The sequence below is a fragment of the Heterodontus francisci genome, chromosome 45, assembly GCF_036365525.1.
Source record: "Heterodontus francisci isolate sHetFra1 chromosome 45, sHetFra1.hap1, whole genome shotgun sequence".
Taxonomy (NCBI): Eukaryota; Metazoa; Chordata; class Chondrichthyes; order Heterodontiformes; family Heterodontidae; genus Heterodontus; species Heterodontus francisci.
The window spans coordinates 3,990,762-4,012,363 of NC_090415.1; the positions used below are offsets into that span (position 1 = coordinate 3,990,762).

A 21,602-nucleotide genomic window follows, 5' to 3' on the forward strand; every position below is an offset into this window, starting at 1 on the left:
GAGTAAAGACTTTTCTTGCAAACAAAAGGAGAAATTTGCAGAAAGCAGTTCAGAGAACAAGCAAAAAGGGACCGTTTCACATTGGCGAATGTTACTTGTTAGGTTAAAATAGAGTTCTTAATTCTTCAATTGGTGCCTTTCATGACGTCAGGAGGGTCCAAGCCAATGAAACACTTTTGAAATAAAGTCACTGTTGCAATGGAGGAAACGCCACAGCTAATGGTGCGCACAGCAAGATCCCACAGTGGTCATGTAATCTTTTCCACTGATATTTGTCGAGGGATAATTACACCTAAAATATGAATACCCCTTCCCCCCCACCCCACACCCCACTATGAAATAATGTCATGGCATCATTTACATCCATCTGAGAGGGCAGACTGATCTCCACCAGTTATTTTTAGACTGTGGGCATGGAAATATTTATCACATGAAAATTATGTCGCTTAATCTGTCTGATACAAGTCTGAGTTGAACTGAGTGTTGTTGCATCAAGCAGATTTGGAACTCTGGGCACGGTCTATAAAATGGCATCTGGGCAGTTGCACAAAATGGACGGTATCCCCATCGGCCGCAAGTTAGGCGCCCCCTGCCCGATACCTATTCCCATTCAAGTCAGTGCAACGGAATGCCGGGTGGGCGCCGTGTGGGCGGCCGAGGGGACGGCGCCCATTGTTGCGTCTCCGCCCAGATGAAATTCCGCAACTGTTTCTAAACTGCTCCAATCCCATTAGCAGTCGAAATTCGATTTCAATTAGCTCCAGCACACGGCTACTTTTTGCAGCTTGATCTCTGTTGACAGATGTTGGCGGTGTTGTTACTGGTGAACATCTGGGTTTTCCACCTGCATCGGCAAAATGCTAAAAGGAGGTTGACAGGAAGCACAGGATAAAAAAAAACTAAATCTTGGAAGCCAGTGCACGAGGAACGGGATCACAACAGGTACTCGTTACGTGACCAGCCAATATCTACTTCAATTGACTACCTTAAATCTAAATACTGACATATAATGGGAGGCGAGAGTCGTACTGCTCATTACGCTACCACACATAACAACTATCAAGTCCTGAAATATCTTCACACTGTATCTTTCTTCCGAGTACAGTGCACAAAGTATTGTCCAATTAAAAGGTAGTATCGTCATCTATTGCTTCTATATGAGTCACATCATCAAGCAGTCGTTCTCGAACGTAAATCCTGTATTCTGTGGGTTGGAAATACATCAGGTTATTATTTAAATAATATCATTGGTGCACATCCAAAGCAGAACAAAGACAACGTACAAAGAATAAATATTACATTCATGTATGTGATTCGATCAGAATGCGATTTCAAAGATACTTCGGCCGGACTTTTTCCCTTGTCGGACAGGAGCCATCCACCAATCGAAAAGTCGGTGGCGATCCCGCCCCCTGCCGGGCCTGAAGATCCAGTCCGGATTTTACAGTCCCCAGGCCCTTAATTGGTCTTAGGCCAGATATCCACCTCATTGAGGGTGTTGGGGGTGGTTAGGGCATTGAGGGCGGCCCGATCAGGAGCCCCACACCGACCCCAACTCCCCAGGCCGTCAGAGAGCCACCTGCTTTTGTCAAGCGGCTTTTCTCAGGCCTGGGACGCCAAGCTGCCAATGGAGATTTCAGCGTGCAGTGGGTGCAGAAAGTGATCCCAATAGCGTCACAACGGGTGCAGAGACCCACAAAAGGTTAGGTCTTCTGACTGCATGTTGCAAATGCAGAAAGTAAGAAGTGCACCGACATAAAGTGTGCATCCTACCACGTTTACTCTTGCACGTCTTCGGTTTTCTGAAGTAATACACAAAAAGGACCAGAATCAGGAGCAGGATCACAGTCGCTAAGAACCAGCCGATGATCGTCTTAACATTGGAGGATCCTGGAGTGAGTTTGTAAAAAAAAACACCAATGTAAGTCAGTTTAACGGTATCATTTCAGACATTTCTTGTACGCCAATCAATTGAACATGAAACCCTTTCTTCCCCAAAAAATTCTTGCTGTGAACGTCATCTGTGCCGGGTGCCCAAAAGAGATGCATTCGGATTTTCCCCCCAGTTATAGGCCCCACCCACTTTTCAATTCAATTGGCATCAATGTATTGGTCTCCTGGAGAAAGTATCTTAGACAGAATTGTAACAAGCTCCCAACAACTAATGGGTAAAGCAGGTGAAAACGTTGTCTTTGTGATGGATCAATGCCCTAAGATGGACCCACTGTCTTTACCCATCCGCAGACTCCTCCTGCTCATGTCAATGGCTGATGTCTGCCTCCTGTAAAGCTTATCGCTGACGTGAGATTAGGAGTGTCCTTTTTTATTCGTTCATGGGATGTGGGCGTCGCTGGGCAGGCCAGCATTTATTGCCCGTCCCTAATTGCCCTTGAACTGAGTGGCTTGCGAGGCCATTCAAAGTCAACCCCGTGGCTGTGCGTCTGGAGTCACATATAGGCCAGGCCAGGTCCGGACGGCAGACTCCCTTCCCTAAAGGACAGTAGTGAAGCAGATGGTTGAATGGTCATCATTGGATTAGCTTTGTTTCAAAAAATTTCAGACTTATTCATTAAATTAAAATTTCACGTGATAGGATTTGAACCAATGGCCTCACAACACTAGTCTTGGTCTTTAGCGTATGAGCTCAGGGGCATCACCACCACCTCCCCGTAAGGGATCGGTGTGATATTAACTCTCAAAATGGATTTGGAGATAGACTAGAAAGTGAATGAAACGAGTAAAGAGGCAGAGTGTGTGGTTAATTAGATAGCTCTACCAAGTGTCCTGCACAGACACGATAAAACTCCTTCGATGGTGTGTTAGTCTAAGGTTACAAAGCTTGGACATTTCTGTGTCTTCATTCCCAGAACTGGAAAGATTGCAATCTTCTTATTCATCACCAGTGACTGCAAGCTTATCTCTCTCACAACCATCCTGCCTTCACAGTGCATAGAAAATGTCAACAGCACATGCCCTTACCTGTTCTGCAAAGAAAAAGTGGTCGAATATAAAGTAGGAAAGAATGCGTTCAGCATCATATAAATGATTGGTTTTCTGTACTGTGCCCTATTTCCTATGTTAGTCCACTTTCCCAGACTACCAAGAGGGGTTCAAATAAAGTTAAATGTGAATGAATGATAACAACTCAGCTTTTAGTTTCGAATGGCTAGATTTTAACATTTACCATTCCGGTTAGAAACGTTTCCATGACCTAGAATAACCTTTCATAACCTTACTGAAGCATTCAAAAGTTACTTGAAAAGCAAGAATGGACAAGGTTAGGTGGAGAAGGCAGGGGACCGGGCACTAAGTCAATGGCTCACTCGGAGAGCCGGTGCAGACACGATGGGCTGAACGGCCTCAATTGCCCCTAGTGTAGGTAGCTGGTAGGGGAATATGGGATTACTGTAGGGTTAGTATAAATGGGTGGTTGTTGGTCAGCACAGACTCGGTGGGCCGAAGGGCCTGTTTCAGTGCTGTATCTCTAAATAAAAAATAAATAAACAGTTGGGCCAAATAGCCTGTTCTTATGCGATAGCTTCTATGTAATTCTATGCAATTCAATGTCGCCTTAAATTGAGGGCCTCCCCTCCCGATAAGCCCCGGCAATTCTAAATGCTTGCAATGCAAACCTCACTCACCTCGAACGGCAACGAGAACAGATTCGGTGTAAGTCGAGTTGAGTAATCTTCCATTTACTTGCACTTCGTATGAACAAACATAGCGACCCTCAATACTATCACCGCTGTTGTTTAAGGGAAAGGTGAAGGTAGAATTTGGCATTGACAAACGTTGCACTTGCCTCGATCCACTGGTACCCACTTCCAATAAGTACATCGTGCCATTTGCTGTGCCATTTTGAACCGTGCAGTTAATGAGATTTTTCCCTCCGACTGTGAATAAGTCTATTTTAGGCTTTTGCAGAGGATCTGTTTCGAAGAACACGCGGATGAATGAAAGTTCCGCAGACACGTCGGCAAGCATGTAATTATACCGTTATACTCGAAATTAATGTACATTAGAAAGCCAAAACAGCCTGGCGCTCTCTGCAGGCGAGGTGAACCAACTGTGCCTGCCCTTAACTAATGTGGCTGAAGGTCTGTGAGTGAGCATGACCAGATTAACCATCATGCTCAGCAAGGAATTATCCGACAGTGCTGAGATCAGAATTGTGTTTTCAACCCTTTGAAAAAATAAACCTACTGAACTTGCCGAACTGAGAGGCTAACAATGTTATCGTAAGGGAACAGAGATAGCGCAGGTGAAGAGAATGACATCGGTATTTGTATTTCTGAAGAATAGATCTTGGAGACTGTGCAACTTAGATAAGATGGGGCCTCGCGTTCTAACAAATTCTACAAGTATCGTTATCTGGAAGATTGACTACAAGCAGCTTCCTGAGATTAAAAAGTACAGAAAGAAAGGTGAGCAACTTTGTGGGCGGGTTCAAACCCCGCGGTTTAAACAAAGACCTCAGAATATAATTGAGTTACGTGTTTTTTTAAGGGAAACGTCATAGCCTGTCAATATAATAACCCAGGCCCATGCCCTGAAAAGGGGTACAAAAGGCTGCATTCATCAGAGACCTTTACTGCAGTCAAGAGGCAGGATCCCAACAGGTGTTGGAAGGAGCATCTGCAATTGACAGGCGCTGGCCACTTCAGCTTATTGCAAGACAAATTATTGGCAACACAGTTGAGCATTCTGACCCTGGATCTTGTTGAAGCTTTTATTTGTTGGGAGTAAAGGAATGAGCAGCTTTTAAAAATTATTTTCTTTCTCAAACTGTTAAACATGTCATCATTTTCTCTAATCAATTTAAATTTTCCATAAATATCTTAAACCGGTGCCCGTTTTTAAATCCATACAAATAAATTAACTTTATTAAGCACAACAACTTTTCGATTGAGTCTTCAATTTGTTCCCGCACAATTTGCAGGTCAGAAGGAACCTGCCTGACTGAGTGTTTGAAAAGAATAATGCTTAAATCCTTCCTGTTAAACTTACCACATGCCATGTCTCTTAAATGTCTCACATACTGTATCCAAAAATGTTATTATGTGAAAGATCAAATTTGCATTTGAATTAATCAATTTCTGTTTCCTTTTTACCCCTTACAATACAAGAGAGGCTACATCTCAGAAGTACTTAATTGTCTATAAAATGCGTTGGACGTCCTGAATTTCCCAAGGGATGACACTGAAAGGCAAGTTTTATTCCTTGTTCTTTCACCCCTCCCTCCTTTCTTTGAAACTGACACTTCTAGTGACCACAATCGCCCTCAGCATTCAAACGTGGGAAAATTGTGGACCGCAATGAGTAAATGATTAGGTGACACCATTCGAGGGATCCAGACATTTTATCGAAGAAATGTATGGTGTTATGAAAGTACTTCTGTTTTTTTTTTGAAAAAGTGTCACGGAGGAAGAGACTCAATTCTTGATGAATGTTTAAACAGTCAAGCCAGCTGAAGGAGAAGGGAATTCCCAGGGAAGGAGAGAAGACGACAACCCAGCTCAGCTTTCCAGCACCTCTCTAAAAGACCCTGAGAAGTCCACTGTGTCAACTCATCTCGCCACCCATCTTTGAAGAAAAACCTGCTAAATTATTTCTCAAAGCTGCCTGAAAAGAACTGTTGGAACAGATCCCAGTGACCCGTCTATGTGTACTCGGAGGCCAGATTATGTGCCAGTTTTGGAACACAACAATCTCATCTGCTGTTTTCTTCAAGAATTAGCACGTATTACGCTCAAGTGGTTTTCTTTTTTGTCTGTAACAGAGCTCTGAATAAAAATCCCTTTTATTTTTCCAGTTAACCAGTGTATGCGTGAGTGTGTGACTGTGAGGGGCTATGGCAAAAAGGGAACTTTAAAATTTCAATCTGTGTGTTTATATTTTTCTTCATTACTGGTTTAGAGTTGTTTTATAATAAACTGAAAATGTTATAGCTCATTAAAGAAACCTGGTTAGTGTGTTCAATTCTGGGAAAAATAGAATATAAGATTGATGATATCAGTAAGTGGGAAAATTTAAATATATGCTGTGACCTGTGGCGAGTAGAACTCGAATAGACAGTGCACTCCTCGCGCCTCAGTCTTGACACAACTAAATTCAATTCACTCAATTCTGCCCCAATAAATGGCACGGAACAAGGAACACAGCTTAGGTGGATGTGAACAGCTGCATGGTATGACTGGAAGAAATGCAGGGGACTTCTCTCTCTGCCCCGGGGAACAGCATTTATCCTGTGCCCGACATCAGCAAAGCGGGTGACGCAGTTTGCCTACCACGTTATTCGTGGTGGGATCTTGCTGTGCGCAACAGAGCTGTTTCCTTCCCCGCATTGCCGAAGTGGCTGAACTTGGAAGTTACTGAATGGGCTGCAACATGTGTTTGGGAAGCCCTGAGATTGTGAGAGGTCCTTGATATAAAAGACAATTTATGTGTCCCTTCTTTTCTTTTGCCTTTTTTTTCTGCCCTACATTTTCGTTCTCTCTCTCTCTCTCTGTCTTCCTGTCTTCCCTTCCTGCTTTCTTCCTTTCAATCTTCCTGCCTTTCATTCCATAATTCGTTCATTCTGCCCTTTTTATATATATATATATATATTGCTCTCCTTTCCACCTTTCCTGCAAGATTATTTCATAGTTGGCATCTATGCAGTGTGATCTTCATATGCATGAAAATATATAGCCTTCTCACCTGTTACAGCGATGTACACGGAGGCATTGAGAGAAGAATTTAGGTATCGTCCAGAAAGTTGGTTTCCATACTTGCAGCTGTACATCCCAGCATCCTTCTCAGTTAAATTGGTCAATTGAATGGTGGCGGAATTGACTCCTTGCTGGAGGTCTCGGTGGGTCAGGTAAACGTTATTGATGTAAAAGTCAATTCCTCGGCTTGTGTTTCGTTCTCCGATGGTGCAATTTATAATAACCGACTCCCCTTTCAGAAATACGTTGTAGCTGGGTTCCAAAAGTATTGTCGGCTTGATCCCTGAGACAAAACAGCATTGTAGAGGGGAATCAATGAAAACACAAACATGCACCAATTCCAATCTTCATAGCTGACTATCACAGAGAGAGGGGGGACAGAGATAGAGGGGACACAGAGATAGGGGGACAGAGAGAGAGGGCGGACAGGGAGCGAAAGGGGAGGGAGAGAGAAAGAGAGGGGACAGAGAGAGAGGGGGACACAGAGAGCGTGGACGAGACAGAGAGGGGGCGGAAGCACAGAGGGGGAAACACAGGGAGAGAGAGACAGAGAGAGATCACTCCTGACTGATGGATATCTATCTGGAATACTCCACATCATTACAACAAGTGTGCGGGAAAATATTGACTACTTGTGCAAGCAAATAATGCCAGCCATCTCATGAAATCAGTGTCTAACATCATGATGAGAAAATAAGTCAATAAATTAGTCTTCTCGTTTGAAGCTTCTTCACAAAAATGCGCATTTGTTGTCGTTTTAATTCATAATAAGATAAATATTGAATGCCACTATCTTTCTGAAATTGCCTATGTCATTTGGTGATACAGAACTTGAGTATTGCTGAAACCAGAGACATTTGTCAAAGCTTTCCATCTTGCACTCATCAGGACAATTCGCAAGAATGCCAATGTAAGGGAGAGCAACAACTTTATCCTGTATGAGAAGAGAGTGCTGATCGGTTGGCAAGTGGATTCTGATTGGTGGAGGTGTTGCCATGGAGAATGCACCAGTTTATGGTGACTGACAGTTACCTGCCCAGCTTTACTTGAAATTTAAACCAGGCATCTTGACCCTGATTGGTCAAGGCATTGCCCTGAGGAATGAACCAGCGAATGGCTGTCACTTATTTTGTTTAGCTGCAACAGGCGCAATGTGTGCACATGTTCTTTCTGTCTGCAAAGAGCAGGGCCCTGTGTATTAATATATGCAGCTTCCAGTACGCGCAGATGCACCACATTTCGAGCCCGACTGATGATCTTAAACTGGTTGTCAGCGTAATTCTTAGCACACTGAGGATTATTTAGCAAATGTTGTGCAATCGCAGAATCACATCTAATGTTGGACACTATGTTTTGCATACCGCAAGCACAGGCTGGTTGGGCACGGTTTGTACCTTGCCCATTGCGAACAGCGGAAGGGACATGTTTGACACAATCCACCAGTCTTTGTGATGTACGGCCAATATGCCAAGCATCGCCCTGGCATTGAAATTCATGTACTGCAATACTGGTGCATTCTCCATGGCAACGTCTCTACCAGTCAGAGTCCACTTGCCAACCAATCAGTACTCTTTTCTCACACAGTATAAATCTGCTGCTTTCCCTTACATGAGTATTCTTGCGGACTGTTCTGATGAGCGCAAGATGAATAGCTTCTCCAAAATGTCTCTGTGTACCACGATGCTTTGAAAATGGCACCATTTTGTTCCCCACGGTAAAACTGTCAATTAGGATGGGAATATTTTAGAATGGCACTGCCCTTACCGGAACAAATGACACTGGCATCCTCTCCGTGATGGCAGTTGTGCTGACCCCAAAACCTGGACGTGCAGTACCACAGCACCGATTCATCTCCGCGGCAGGCGACATCGTCCAACCATATGGGTCCGGCGCCCCTTCCGAAGCGAGCGTGCGTTGGCGCGGCGACAGCGTTTCCGCACCCCAGAGCACTGCAGACAACTTTGGCGTCCAGCAATCCCCACTGGTCATCACAGATGGTCCCCCAGCTGTCGCCGAAGGAGATCTCCACTCGGCCCTCACAAGGGTTACTCCCGTTCACCAGTCGCTGCTCCATGCTTTCTGTTCGGGTGATAAAAGAGGTGTTACACTCCAGGCCATTCGGCCCATCGAGTCCACGCCAGCTCTCCACGGAGCTGTGCAGTCAGTCCCACTCCCCGGCTCAACCCCTTACCCCCTGCAAGTCTATTTCTCTCAGCTGGCCATCCAACTTCCTTTTGAAGTCTGTGATCATCTCTGCTTCCACCCTGCCCTTGTGGGCAGCGAGTTCCAGGCCATTAGCACCTACTGCATTAAAAAGTGCTTCCTCATATTCCCCCCTGCATCTTTTGCCCAAGACTTTCAATCTGTGTTAATGGGAACAGCTTCTCCTTGTCTAGTCTAGGTAAGCTTGTCATAAACTTGTACACGTCTAATAAATCTCCCCTCAATCTCCTTTGTTCTAAGGAGAACAAGTCCAGCTTTTCCAACCTAACCTTGTAACTGAAATCCCCCCCCATCCCTGGAACCATTCTGGTAAACCTCCTCTGCACCCTCTCAAGGACCCTCACCTCCTACCTGAAGTGTGGTGCCCAGAACTGGACACAATTCTCCAGCTGGGGCCCAGCCAGAGCTTCATAAATGTTCAGCATAACCTCCCTGCTTTTGTACTCTGTGCCTCTCCTTACGAATCCCAAGATCCCCTCTGCTTTACTGACCACTCTCTCAATATGCCCTGCCACCTTCAAAGATCGATGCACAGGCACCCCCAGGTCCCTCTGTTGCTGCACACACTCTTTGGGACTGTGCCAATGTGTATACATTGCCTCTCCCTCTTCCTTCTGCCAAAATGCGTCGCCTCACGCCCGCCAGTGTTAAAGTCCACCTGCGACCACTCTGCCCATTCTGCTGGCCTCGCACTGTCCCCTTGCAGGGGGTTTCTATGGGGCATCTCCAACTCGTCCAACTGTTTGTTCCTTATCGAAGCCTTTGCCCAGTTGCCCGAACACTCTGAGGTTGAAATTCGTCTTGGGCTGGAGCCTATCGGCCGCCTATAATACATCCCACCCGCCTTTCAGCTCCATTGACGTCCAATGGGTGAGCGGTCAATCCCCAGCAGTGGCAATATCGGGTGGTATTGGACCGGCTGCCCATTCGGAGCGGCAGTACCATCAACGACAATGGACTGGGATACACCTTCGGGTGGTCTAATGGGAACTTGATGCACTGCTGCCCAAGGCGAATACCAACCTCCGAATTTGAATTTCACATCACACACTAATACTTGTGGTAGTTAGAACGCAGAAACCAGACGCACCAGCTCGGCTGAACAGTAGAGCGGACGCAAAACGAGCAGTCAGGATCCGTGCTGTACCGGCCGCCCAATAATCAATTCCACTGAAGTCAGTTAAGCGGACTATTGGCTAAACCACGTAACAGGCAGCCGATGGGAAACTGCCCATTTTGCACCCACTGCCCAACACCTCTCCCTAATCCACAGGGACCAACACCATTCAGCCACGCCCATTTCAAAGCCATTCCCCGCTTAGCTCCATCCGATGAACTGCAACGGAAGGAGAAGTTATTCGTGGCGTGTAAATGAGTGCCCAATTTTTTTTTTTTTTGTTGTAGCTGCAATCCCAGAAGGCCTCGGGCATCTCTCGACATTAGAGAGAGAGAGAGAGAGAGAGAGAGAATTGCTAATGTATCGCTTGATGATCACCACAAGGGGAAGGTAGATCACCATGAATGACCATAGCCAGTCGGGGGAATTGAACCCACACTGTCAGCATTGCCTTGATATCACCCTCTCGCTAACTGATGAAGTGTCCCATTTGATCCCGCCTATTCTACACGATTACTCAAAGTTAAAATTGCTCCCCTTATAAGCAAGAAATCATGGAAAATGCAATGCCACCCACTGTCTATCCCCATGCACGACAAAATAATACCCCCAAAACCTGAACAGGATTAGAGTGGTCCTCCACAATTGTCGCTAAAATAAACACAAAACGCTGCTGAGGCTGGAAATGTGAGAACAAAAGGGAAAGGTGTTTTAATAGGGCAAGGGGGGTAGGAGAGAGTATATAACAAAGCAGTCATGGGACAAAGGCAGAGAGCGTGTTAATGCTTGTGGTGAAAGACTGAATACCAGCTGGGCCACATGACTGTAGATGCGCTCGTGACCATTCCTGAATGTCAGATTTCACTGTCATTATTGAAGTCGCCTACCTGCGATGGTTATTGAAAGGGCTTCGCTTTGGGTCGAGTTGTACCCTCGTCCCACTATCGTCGTTCGGTACGCACAAGTGTAATCCCCTTGATTGGCCATGCTTGTATTTGCAATGGTAAACTCGGCTACAAAGTCCCGCACAGACATCCGAGCATTGGCCAAAAGACCATCTTGGTAGAGGTGGAAGTCACGCGTGCGGTACGGTTTCGGGGCTGTGCACAAGATAGTGAGCAATTGGCCCTGTGGAAACTTCTCGAATTCCGTGTTCATGGAGATAATGGGTCTTTCCACGCTACCTGAAAGACAACACAGGTGAATGGTATGCCGGGAAAAGCTGTTTTTACACACACTGCCTGAAATGGGTGCAGCAAGGCAGCCCAAGCAACTCACATCTCTCAGCTCGACATTGCGTTGAGCACTCCGGATTCTCAATCTGGGGGAACAGACTGAGAACGGGATTTCAAAAGCGGGAAGGCGATGACACTGTGGTTTGGATGCAGTGGGGCCAGGAGATGCAGGAATCGAGAGCTGGAATCCAGGAATCACAGGCACCGCTCGCTGGAGCTGATGCACTGGTGGAAAGGTGTCACTACAGATCACACTTCACAGAGTGGTTTTGTTATAAATGTGCAAGCAGGAATGTATGATAGAATACGGAAGAGAGACAGAATGGCCCCAAACTGAGGAGTAAATTATGTCTTCAAATCATGTTCGAAATAAACAAACGCCTACAACCCATTGGCATTTGTTGTCAATTATCTTAGAGTCATAGAGATATACAGCACAGAAACAGGCCCTTCGGCCCACCGTGTTTGTGCCAGCCATCAAGCACCTACCTATACTAATCTCATTTTCCAGCACTTGGCCCGTAGCCTTGTATGCTATAGCATTTAAAGTGCTCATCTAAATACTTCTCAAATGTTGTGAGGGTTCCTGCCTCGACCACCCCTTCAGGCAGTGCGTTCCAGATTCCAACCACCCTCTGGGTGAAAAGATTGCTCCTCAAATCCCCTCTAAGCCTCCTGCCCCTTGCCTTCAATCTATGCCCCCTGGTTATTGGCCCCTCCGCTAAGGGAAAAAAGTTTCTTCCTATCTAACCTATCAATGCCCCTCATAATTTTGTCCACCTCAATCAGGTCCCCCCTCAGCCTTCTCTGCTCGAAGGAAAACAACCCCGGCCTTTTCAGTCTCTCTTCACAGCTGAAATGCTCCAGCCCAGGCAACATCCTGGTGATTCTCCTCTGCACCCTCTTCAGTGCAATCACATCCTTCCTATAGTGTGGTGCCCAGAACTGTACACAGTACTCCAGCTGTGGCCTAACTAGCGTTTTATACAGCTCCATCATAACCTCGCTGCTCTTATATTCTATGCCTCGGCTAATAAAGGCAAGTATCCCATATACCTTCCTAATCACCTTATCGACCTGCGCTGCAGCCTTCAGTGATCTCTGGACAAATACACCAAGATCCCTCTGACCCTCTCTACTTCCTATAGTCCTACCATTCATTGTATGTTCCCTTGCCTTGTTAGGCCTCCCAAAATGCATCACCTCACACTTCTCAGGATTAAACTCCATTTGCCACTGCTCTGCCCATCTTACCAGCCCATCTATATCGTCCTGTAATCTAAGGCTTTCCTCCTCACTATTTACTACACCACCAATTTCCGTGTCACCTGCGAACTTACTGACCATACCTCCTATATTCACGTCCAAATCATTAATAAAACTCTGCCCTCTCGTCACTGACCCTCCTGACGGTCAGCAAGCTTCCTCCACGTCTATTCTCTGACAAGCCCTGACAATCCTGAACACCTCGATTAACTCGGCCCCTTCACCTTCTCTGCTCCAAGAAGAGCAATACCAGCTTCACCAGTCTCTCCACATTTACTGAAGTCCCCGAATCCCTGGGACCATTCCTGTCAACCTCCCTCCGCACCCTCTCCAAAGCCTCGGCATCCTTTCGAAAGTCTGCGGTGTCCTAGAATTGGGGCACAATCCTCCAGCTCAAGCACAAAACCACATTCCCTTGCCCAAGCTAGCATTGTGATAAATCTCCTTTGAGGCCTCGCCAAAGGCCTGTCATTCTGTGCAGTGTTCATCGCATGATGTATCCCGGTTGAACATGCATTTCAGAAGTGAAAATGAATTCAGAAGGACAGTATTTGAATGGGCGACTCACTTGCGATTGTTACCTTGACCCGGTCGCTGTGAGTTGACGAGTACAGCTTGCTTTTGATCAGCACTTGGAACATGCAGGTGAAGAAGCCTTCCTGGTGCAAGGTTACATTTTGCACAGTTAAGACGGCGCTGGATGCTGAGATCGGCCCCACAGAGGTAACAGCACCAGACTCCCCGACTTTGTAGAGGTAAAATGTTATCACCGCAAAGACGCTGGAGGAGGAGCATCGGAAATTTGCGGCTTCACCTTGAACAAAGGCGGCGGACAATCGCAACACGGAAATCGATGGCCTCTGCAGTTTATCTGCATCGAAAGAAGAGAGTGAGCTGGTGGCCGCGATCAAACCGTACCATCATGGGCCAAGTGTAAAATGGGCAGGGGCCGCATCTGTCGCCCATTCTAAATCCCGCCCAATAGTGAAGTCAATGCAACTGAATATCTAGTGAGGACTGGAGCAGAGGGCAAGATGAATTTCCCACCCATTCAGAAATATAACATAACCACACGCATCAGCCATTTCCCTTCCATGTTTTTAATCACCAAGAGCATATTGGGAATGGAGATGTACATGACTGAAGCACATCTCGTGGATTGTGACAAAAGGCATCGCTTGAAAGTTATTCAGAGAATATCTGTCAATCGAGTAATTTTGGTTACATCTTAACATGTGAATATTATCATCACGATACTGACTGGGGGGTTCTGGATAGAAGATTGGTTAGCCAACAGGAAACAGAGAGTGGGCATCAATGGGTCATTTTCTGGTTGGCAGGATGTAATGAGTGGTGTGTCACAGGGATCAGTGTCGGGGTCTCAACTTTTTACCATTTATATAAATGACTTGGATGAAGGGACTGAAGGTATGGTTGCTAAATTTGCTCAAGACACAAAGATAGGTAGGAAAGTCAGTTGTGAAGAGGACATAAGGAGGCTACAAAGGGATACAGATAGGTTAAGTGAGAGGGAAAAGATCTGGCAAACGTAGCCCGAGTGGGAAAATGCGAAATGGTCCATTGTGGCAGGAGGAATGAAAAAGAAGCATATTATCAAAATGGTGAGAGATTTGCAGAGCTCTGAGATGCAGAGGGATCTGGGTGTCCGGGTGCATGAGTCACCAGAGGTTAGTATGCAGGTACTGCAAGTAATTGGGAAAGTTAATAGAATGTTGTCGTTTATCTCGAGGGGAATTGAATATAAAAGTAGGGAGGTTATGCTTCAGTTCCACAGGGAATTGGTGAGACCACATCTAGGGTACTGTGTGCAGTATTGATCTCCTTATTTAAGGAATTATGTAAGTGCGTTGGAGGCAGTTCGGAGAAGGTTTACTCGACTAATACCTGGAATGGGTGGGCTGTCTTATGAGGAAAGGTTGGACAGGCTAGGCTTGTATCCGCTGGAGTTTAGAAGAGGAAGAGGCGACTGAACTGAAACAGATAAGATCCTGAGGGGTCTTGACAGGGCGGATGTGGAAAGGATGTTTCCCCTTGTGGGAGAATCTTGAACTAGGGGGTCAATGTTTAAAAATAAGGGTCGCCCATTGAAGACAGTGGGTCATGCGACTTCAGAGATCTCTTCCTCAGAAGGCGGTGGAAGCACAGTATGTTTGAATGTCTGTCTTGGCAAGGACCACCAAGAACAACAAAAGCAACAACTTGGGATAGAAATTGGACTCAGTTGCGTGCACAAAATGGGCATAGAGAAGGGTGAGGGCCCTGGAGGGGTTTGACAGCAAGAATGAGCACAGGCAGGGGAAAATCAGGATTATCACATCAGCCACCCTTACACGCCTCGTCTTACAGGCAATTCTATTGTCCTCAATTGGACTGACAGCCAGGCGGCATGTTTAACTGACGGAGGGTGTGGTGCAATCTCAAAAGTCAAAAGTCTCGTCCACAATATCTTACCCAGAGGGAATCCTGAATTGGGAAGCGACAGGGAAGAACGAAAGAATTCATTCTCACTTCATGCAAATGGATGGGGGCATCTGTGGAGCCCACGTAAAAGTGACGCAAACGGGGGTTACAGACTGAAAATTCATGGCGGGATGTGTCACTCAGTGGGCAGTCACCATTCGGCCTTCCGTTATGCACAGTGCCTGAAGTCTAGTGGCATTGCAGACAACGGAATCAAACACCAGGTCTGGCATCAAAAGGATTGGGGGTGGCGCTGATCTGAATATCGCCTGTTTTGCATCACCGCATGTGACAAATTACAGCCCTTCCAAATATTAATTTGCCTGCCACTACTATTTGCTTCCCAAAGGCTTCCATGAAGTTCTGAGTCCGACGCCTTTCGCACATTCAAACACCAAACTGGATCGTGCACCCTCCTGTCCTTGATGCTGCAGTAACCCGAGGGAACTCACAAATAGGCTTCCATTATGCCCGTCTCAAGGGGCATCGAGCTCCTTACCAGCGGGGCTGAAAATGGACTTTGGTAGCCATGCAGATCACCCTGATTGGAGCTCTGAAGGGATGTCTCTACTTACCTGTCACGGTCACCTTCACCCGGTCGCTCTCCGTCGAGTTGTGGAGCTTCCCCGAGCGCTTTAGCTGAAACAAGCAGGCGTAATGTCCATCGTCAGCATATGTGATGTTGGCGATGGAAAAGGTCACAGCGAAGCCCGCCATTGGCACGGCCTGGTAGGTCACCGAGGTTGCCCCGTCAATCTTGAGCAAGAGGAAGATGGCCCCGGTGAAGACTGTGGAGGCCGTGCACCTAACGCTGACAAACTCGCCAATGGAATATTTGCCAGAGTCTCGGAAGAGCTGAATATTTGGTTTGGTTGGCTTTTCTAGAATGAACGGGAGGGAGGGAGATTAAATTAGCCAATGAAGTGTTGCAAAATCACATAACCACAGAACGAGGCCACTCAGCCTACCGTGCCGAGGTGAGAACACCTTGAAAGAACGATTGAATTGTTCCCACACTTGCTCCCACTGCCTAAGCTTCCCAACATAGCCTCGCTATCAAGGCAGGATTTATCCGAGTATGCCATCAAGGAGCCGCTAGCCGAACTAAAGACAGTGGGAATCGGTGGGAAAACTCTCCACTGGTTGGAGTTATTGCGAGCACAAAGGAGGATGGTTGTGGTTGTCGGAGGTCAGTCATCTCAGTCCCCAGGACATCACAGCAGGAGTTGCTCGGGGTGGTGTCCTAGGCCCAACCATCGAAAGGTCAAAAGTGGGGATGTTTGCTGACCATTGGACAAAGATCAGCACCATCTGCGACTCCTCAGATACTGAAGCAGTCTGTGTAGAAATGCAGCAAGACCTGGACAATATCCAGGCTTGGGCTGATAAGTGGCAAGTAACATTCACGCCACACAGGTGCCAGGCAAAGACCATCTCCAACAAGAGAGAATCTAACCATCTCCCCTTGACATTCAATGACATTACCATCGCTGAATCCCCACTATTAAAATCGTGTGAGTTACCATTGACCAGAAACTGAACTGGAGTAGCCATATAAATACCGTGGCTACAAGAGCAGGTCAGAGGCTGGGAATCCTGTGGTGAGTAACTCACCTCCTGACTCCCCAAAGCCTGTCCACCATCTTCAAGGCACAAGTCAGGAGTGTGACAGAATACTCTCCACTTGCCTGGACGGGTGCAGCTCCAACAACACTCAAGAAGCTCGACACCATCCAGGACAAAGCAGCCCGCTTGATTGGCACCCCATCCACAAACATTCACTCCCTCCACCACCGACGCACAGTGACAGCAGTGTGTACCATCTACAAGATGCACTGCAGCAACTCACCAAGACTCCTTAGACAGCACCGCCCAAACCCGCGACCTCTACCAACTAGAAGGACAAGGGCAGCAGATACATGGGAACATGACCACCTGCAAGTTCCCCTCTGAGCCATCCTAACTTGGAAATATATCAGCCGTTCCCTCACTGTCACTGGGTCAAAATCCTGGATCTCCCTTCCTAACAGCACTGTGGGTGTACCTACCCCACATGGACTGCAGCGGTTCAAGAAGGCAGCTCACCACCACCTTCTCAAGGGCAGTTGGGGATGGGCAATAAATGCTGGCCTGGCCAGCGACGCCCACATCCCATGAACAACTAAACAAAAAAAGCCTACTGGCTCAAACCTAGACGATCACTTACCTATCACAGTGATCTTGACTCTGTCACTCATGGTGGAATTGTACAACTTTCCCCTTCTCTGTAACTGATACATGCAGGTGTAATATCCGCTCTGGCTCATGTTGATGTTTTTGACAGTGAATGTGACGTTGGAATACTTTGCTTCTGCCACCAAGGAACTCACAGAGGTGGACTCGCCGAGTTTGTGCAATTGAAATGTTCCTCCCTTGTAGTAATTGGGCGAGGCGCATTGAATGCTGAAAGACTCCCCTTGAGCAAATATACTGGATGTCCTTAACACATCTATTTCTGGGCTTTGTAACTGATCTGGGTCAAAAGAAAATACAGTGAATCGAAAATCTGTATTGCACCGCAATGGCATATAAATCAATAGAGGCATAATATCAGGTGTCATTGCCACAAAGAGTATACTCTGCTCATTATAATGACAGTAAAGAGTTCTTTCATCATCATTTCACTGGATGTAAGTTGTTCACTGCAGGTCAACGTTAACCTGACACGAACACTTCTCAAATGAACAGTTAAAAATGGGAGACGTTGTGCAGTGCCTGTCACCACATCCTGAAATGCGGAACAGCCCATGAAATACGTTTTGTTGGACTTGTATCTTTATAATGGTACATTTATAAAGCTCTGGTTGGGCGCCAATTGGAGCATTGCGTCCAGTTCTGGTCACCACACTTCGGGAAGCAGGTGAGGGTCCTTGAGAGGGTACGGAGGAGATTTACCAGAATGGTTCCAGGGACGAGGGATTTTAGTTACAAGGTTAGGTAGGAAAAGCCGGGTTTGTTCTCCTTAGGACAAAGGAGATTGAGGGGAGATTTAGTTGAGGTGGACAGGATTATGACATTAGATAAGGTAGACAAGGAAAATGGCTCTGTGACTCTATGCAATGGAGGGAATGGCAGAAAGATGCGACCAGAGGGCAGACGGGTCCTCAGTGCGATGTCTCGTGCAGGTGACCGCATCTCCGTTACGATATGTGGCACTACCCGCTGGAGGCAGTGCCCACGACTAATGTCCACCCTCTCGCCATGCCTACTTCCACCCTTCCCTTCCACAAGGCAGATACGCACCTGAACAAATGACGCCAGCATCGTTCTTCTGTCGGCAGGTCCGGGGGCTGATCGTCTGGATCGGGCAGGACCACAGGAATAACTCGGACCCATTGCACCGGACGTTGTCCAGCAAAATCGGGCCTGCCCCTTCTCCAAACTGGCCACCGGAAATGGCCGATTGGCCAAACCCACATCCGACCTGATTGCAAACAACCTGGACATCCAGAATGTCCCACCCGGAATCACAGATAGTGCCCCAGGTGCCATTGTAGTAAGCCTCGACTCTACCCGAACAGGAATTGGGCCCATCCACCAGTCGAAGTTTAGCGTTATCTGAAAAACCACAAGGAATACAAGATTAATGACCCTAAAAAGCATGACAGAAATTCACTGAAATGTATGCCGTTTGCCCTGTTGCGTAATCCAAAAAGATGGGGACGAATGACATGGCATGGAATGAATTATATACAATTCACAGCACACAAAAATCAACCATTCGGCCCAACAGCTCCGTGCCAGCCCTTATACACCACCTGAGCCTCCTACCACCCTCTTCATCTAACGCTAACTGCATATCCTGCTATTCCCTTCTCCCCAGCTTTTCCCAAAGTGCATTTCTACTATTCTCCTCAACCAACCCATGTTAGGAGAGTTCCACTTTCTCGGCATTCCCTTGGCCAAGCAGATTGTCCTGACCTCTGCAAGTCTGACCCCGAGCTTCCAGTTGCTTTCACCACCCTCCTCTCGCGTGCCCACATGTCTGCCCTTGGCCTGCTGCAGTGTCCCAGCGAGCCTCAAAACAAGCTCAAGGAACATCACCTCACATTCCAAGTGGGCACTATGCAGCCTTCTTGACTCAACATTGAGTTCAACAATTTCAGAGCATGACTTTTTTTCTGAAACGGGTTTTTCTTTTGCTTTTGGATAGAGCTGTTCATTATTCTGCCATTAACACTCTCTCTGGACTAATACTTTGTCCTTTGTCACAACTATTAGCACTCCATTTGCTCTGTGACATCTCTGTCATTTAATCTCTCCTGCTCTCTGCCCTATCCCTTTTTTTCCTTCTTCCCTGCTCACCCTTTCACTTCGACACTTTCTGTTTCTCCTGTCCTGAATTCTTGGCTGGATTTATTAGTGACTATCTCATACTCATGGCCCTGGGCTTAAGATTTCACGGAAAGCGAAAATATTTTCTCAGGGTCTACCCTACGGAACCCCTTGCTATCTTTCTTTAAGGGACAGTCTCTAGTATGTCGCTCCTCGACCTCCTCTTTGTCAGGAAAAAAAAGGATTCCAACTTGCGCTGATAGTTTGAACCTCTCGAACCTCAATGATCTGGAATCAAACATGAGTTAAATTGTGATGAAGTGATTTTTTTTCTTTCTCTTTCACAAGGAAACGTTTTCCACTCCTTCGCGTCACCAGAATATAGGAACAAAGGAGCAGGAATAGATCATTGAGACACTCGAGTCTGTTCTGCATTTTCGTTTTTATTCTGCCATGGGATGTGGGCATCGCTGGCAAGGCCATGCATTCGATGCCCATCCCTAATTGCCCTTGAACTGAGTGCCTTTGCCAGGCCATTTCAGAGGGCAGCGGGGAGGCAACCACATTGCTGTGAGTCCGAAGTCACATATAGGCCAGACTGGGCAAGTTCAGCCCTGGGTAGCTACCAGTGTGCGCCCATTTATAGCGACTGTATTGTGATTTATCACCTAGATCGGACGACAGATGATGCCATTACGGTGTGGAGTGAAGGAAAAGTGCTTACTTGAAAATGGTCCTTACCTATGACCTTGATCTCCTTCGATTCGCTGCTTTCGGACACAAAAACGAGCTCCGACACTTCCAGTTGATAGCTGCACCAGTAGATTCCCTCGTGGGTCTTGTTAATGTTCGGGATATTGAACCTCACGTTGTTTTGATTGGAAGATACCACATCAGACAGGATCGGATCCGGGTTGTCCCTTTTGTAAAGGGACATCGTCGCCCCTTTGTACAAAGCATGCGCCGAGCACACAAATTTGATGGTCTCGTCTTTGAAAAACAGACCCGTTCCCGTGACAGTCATGACTGGCTGAGGAGGCTGTGCTGTGGTTACAGAAAAGAAGCCGCGTGTTGGCAAAGAATGCAGTGCAGAGGGACTTCGCTGCAAGGTGTGAGGGAGGCCTGACCTGTGAAAATGCCGGAATTCTGACCACGACATCTCAAACACTCGAAGTGAGAAAAACCTGCACTGCGCCAACATGTCCCAGCCTCTCATCCTGCCTTGGAGCCAGTCCCACTTCCAGAGGGACAGCAACGGTCCGCTCACGTTGGGATGGAACAGTAAAGCAGCGGTTAGCGCCGCAGCCTCACAGCTCCAGCGACCCGCCACCGGTTCTGGGCCCTGCCTGTGCGGAGTTTGCAAGTTCTCCCTGTGACACAGTGGGTTTCCCCCGGGCGCTCCGGTTTCCTCCCGCGTGCCAAAGACTTGCGGGCTGGCAGGTAAATTGGCCATTGTCAAGATTGCCCCTAGTGTAGGTAGGTGGTCGGAGAATTGAGGGAAGGTCGGGATGTGGTCGGGAACGTGGGATTCATGTCGGATTAGGAGAAATGGGTGGTTGGTGGAGACTGGGTGGGCCGAAGGGCCTGTTTCGGTGCTGTATCTCTCTAACTCCTCCATCAGTCACTTCGATAATGCCTGATCTGTCCCTTAACTCCTCTTCCCCACATTTATCCATATTACCGGACAGCTTCCAAACAAAAACCCATGGAACGTGGCCCTGAACAATGCCGCTATATAGAATTACATAGCAGTAGGTGGCATGTCAAGCAGACAAGTAGGCCCGACTAGTCCGTACAAGCGGTTTTGCTCTACGTGAGCCTCCTCCTAAACCTCCACAGGCAGTAAGCATTTTCGGCATAACCTTTGATTCCCTTCTCTCCCCATGTACTTATCTAGATTCACCTTAAATGCATCTCTACTATTTGTGTCAGGTACCCCCTGTAGCGGCGGGTTCCACATTCGCTCCCCTTCCATTGCTCAGTGTCACATAACACTCCTGTATATCACCTTTATTGCATTCAAAGACGCATTGCAGGACTCGACTCAGATAGAACACGCACACACTGGACATTAACCTGAAGCCTAGCCTTGTGTTCTCAGCAAGGTGGAGACAGAAGGAAGGTCCAATGAGGGGATTGGAATATGGGAACAACAGCAGGCCATTCAGCCCTCGAGACTGCCTCACCATTCACCAGCTCGTGGATGCCCCTCAAACCCACCTCCCCGTCTACGCTCCACATCCGACACCAAACTAA

General features: G+C 47.1%; 1 protein-coding gene across 1 annotated transcript in view; it reads right to left on the reverse strand.

Annotated features, from left to right (window-relative positions):
* Positions 1–317: 317 nt before the first annotated feature.
* The window catches only part of LOC137356277 (deleted in malignant brain tumors 1 protein-like), a 25,820-nt gene continuing 4,535 nt past the window's right edge, over positions 318–21,602 (reverse strand). The window contains exons 4-14 of the mRNA XM_068022148.1: positions 20,088–20,390; positions 18,315–18,629; positions 17,239–17,544; positions 15,608–15,913; positions 13,120–13,422; positions 10,938–11,234; positions 8,475–8,789; positions 6,700–6,993; positions 3,642–3,929; positions 1,774–1,890; positions 318–1,204 (exon numbers count right to left, since the gene is read on the reverse strand). Coding sequence (XP_067878249.1) covers positions 1,125–1,204; positions 1,774–1,890; positions 3,642–3,929; positions 6,700–6,993; positions 8,475–8,789; positions 10,938–11,234; positions 13,120–13,422; positions 15,608–15,913; positions 17,239–17,544; positions 18,315–18,629; positions 20,088–20,390 — 2,924 coding nt within the window. The 3' untranslated portion in view covers positions 318–1,124. The remainder of the gene's footprint in view (positions 1,205–1,773; positions 1,891–3,641; positions 3,930–6,699; positions 6,994–8,474; positions 8,790–10,937; positions 11,235–13,119; positions 13,423–15,607; positions 15,914–17,238; positions 17,545–18,314; positions 18,630–20,087; positions 20,391–21,602) is intronic.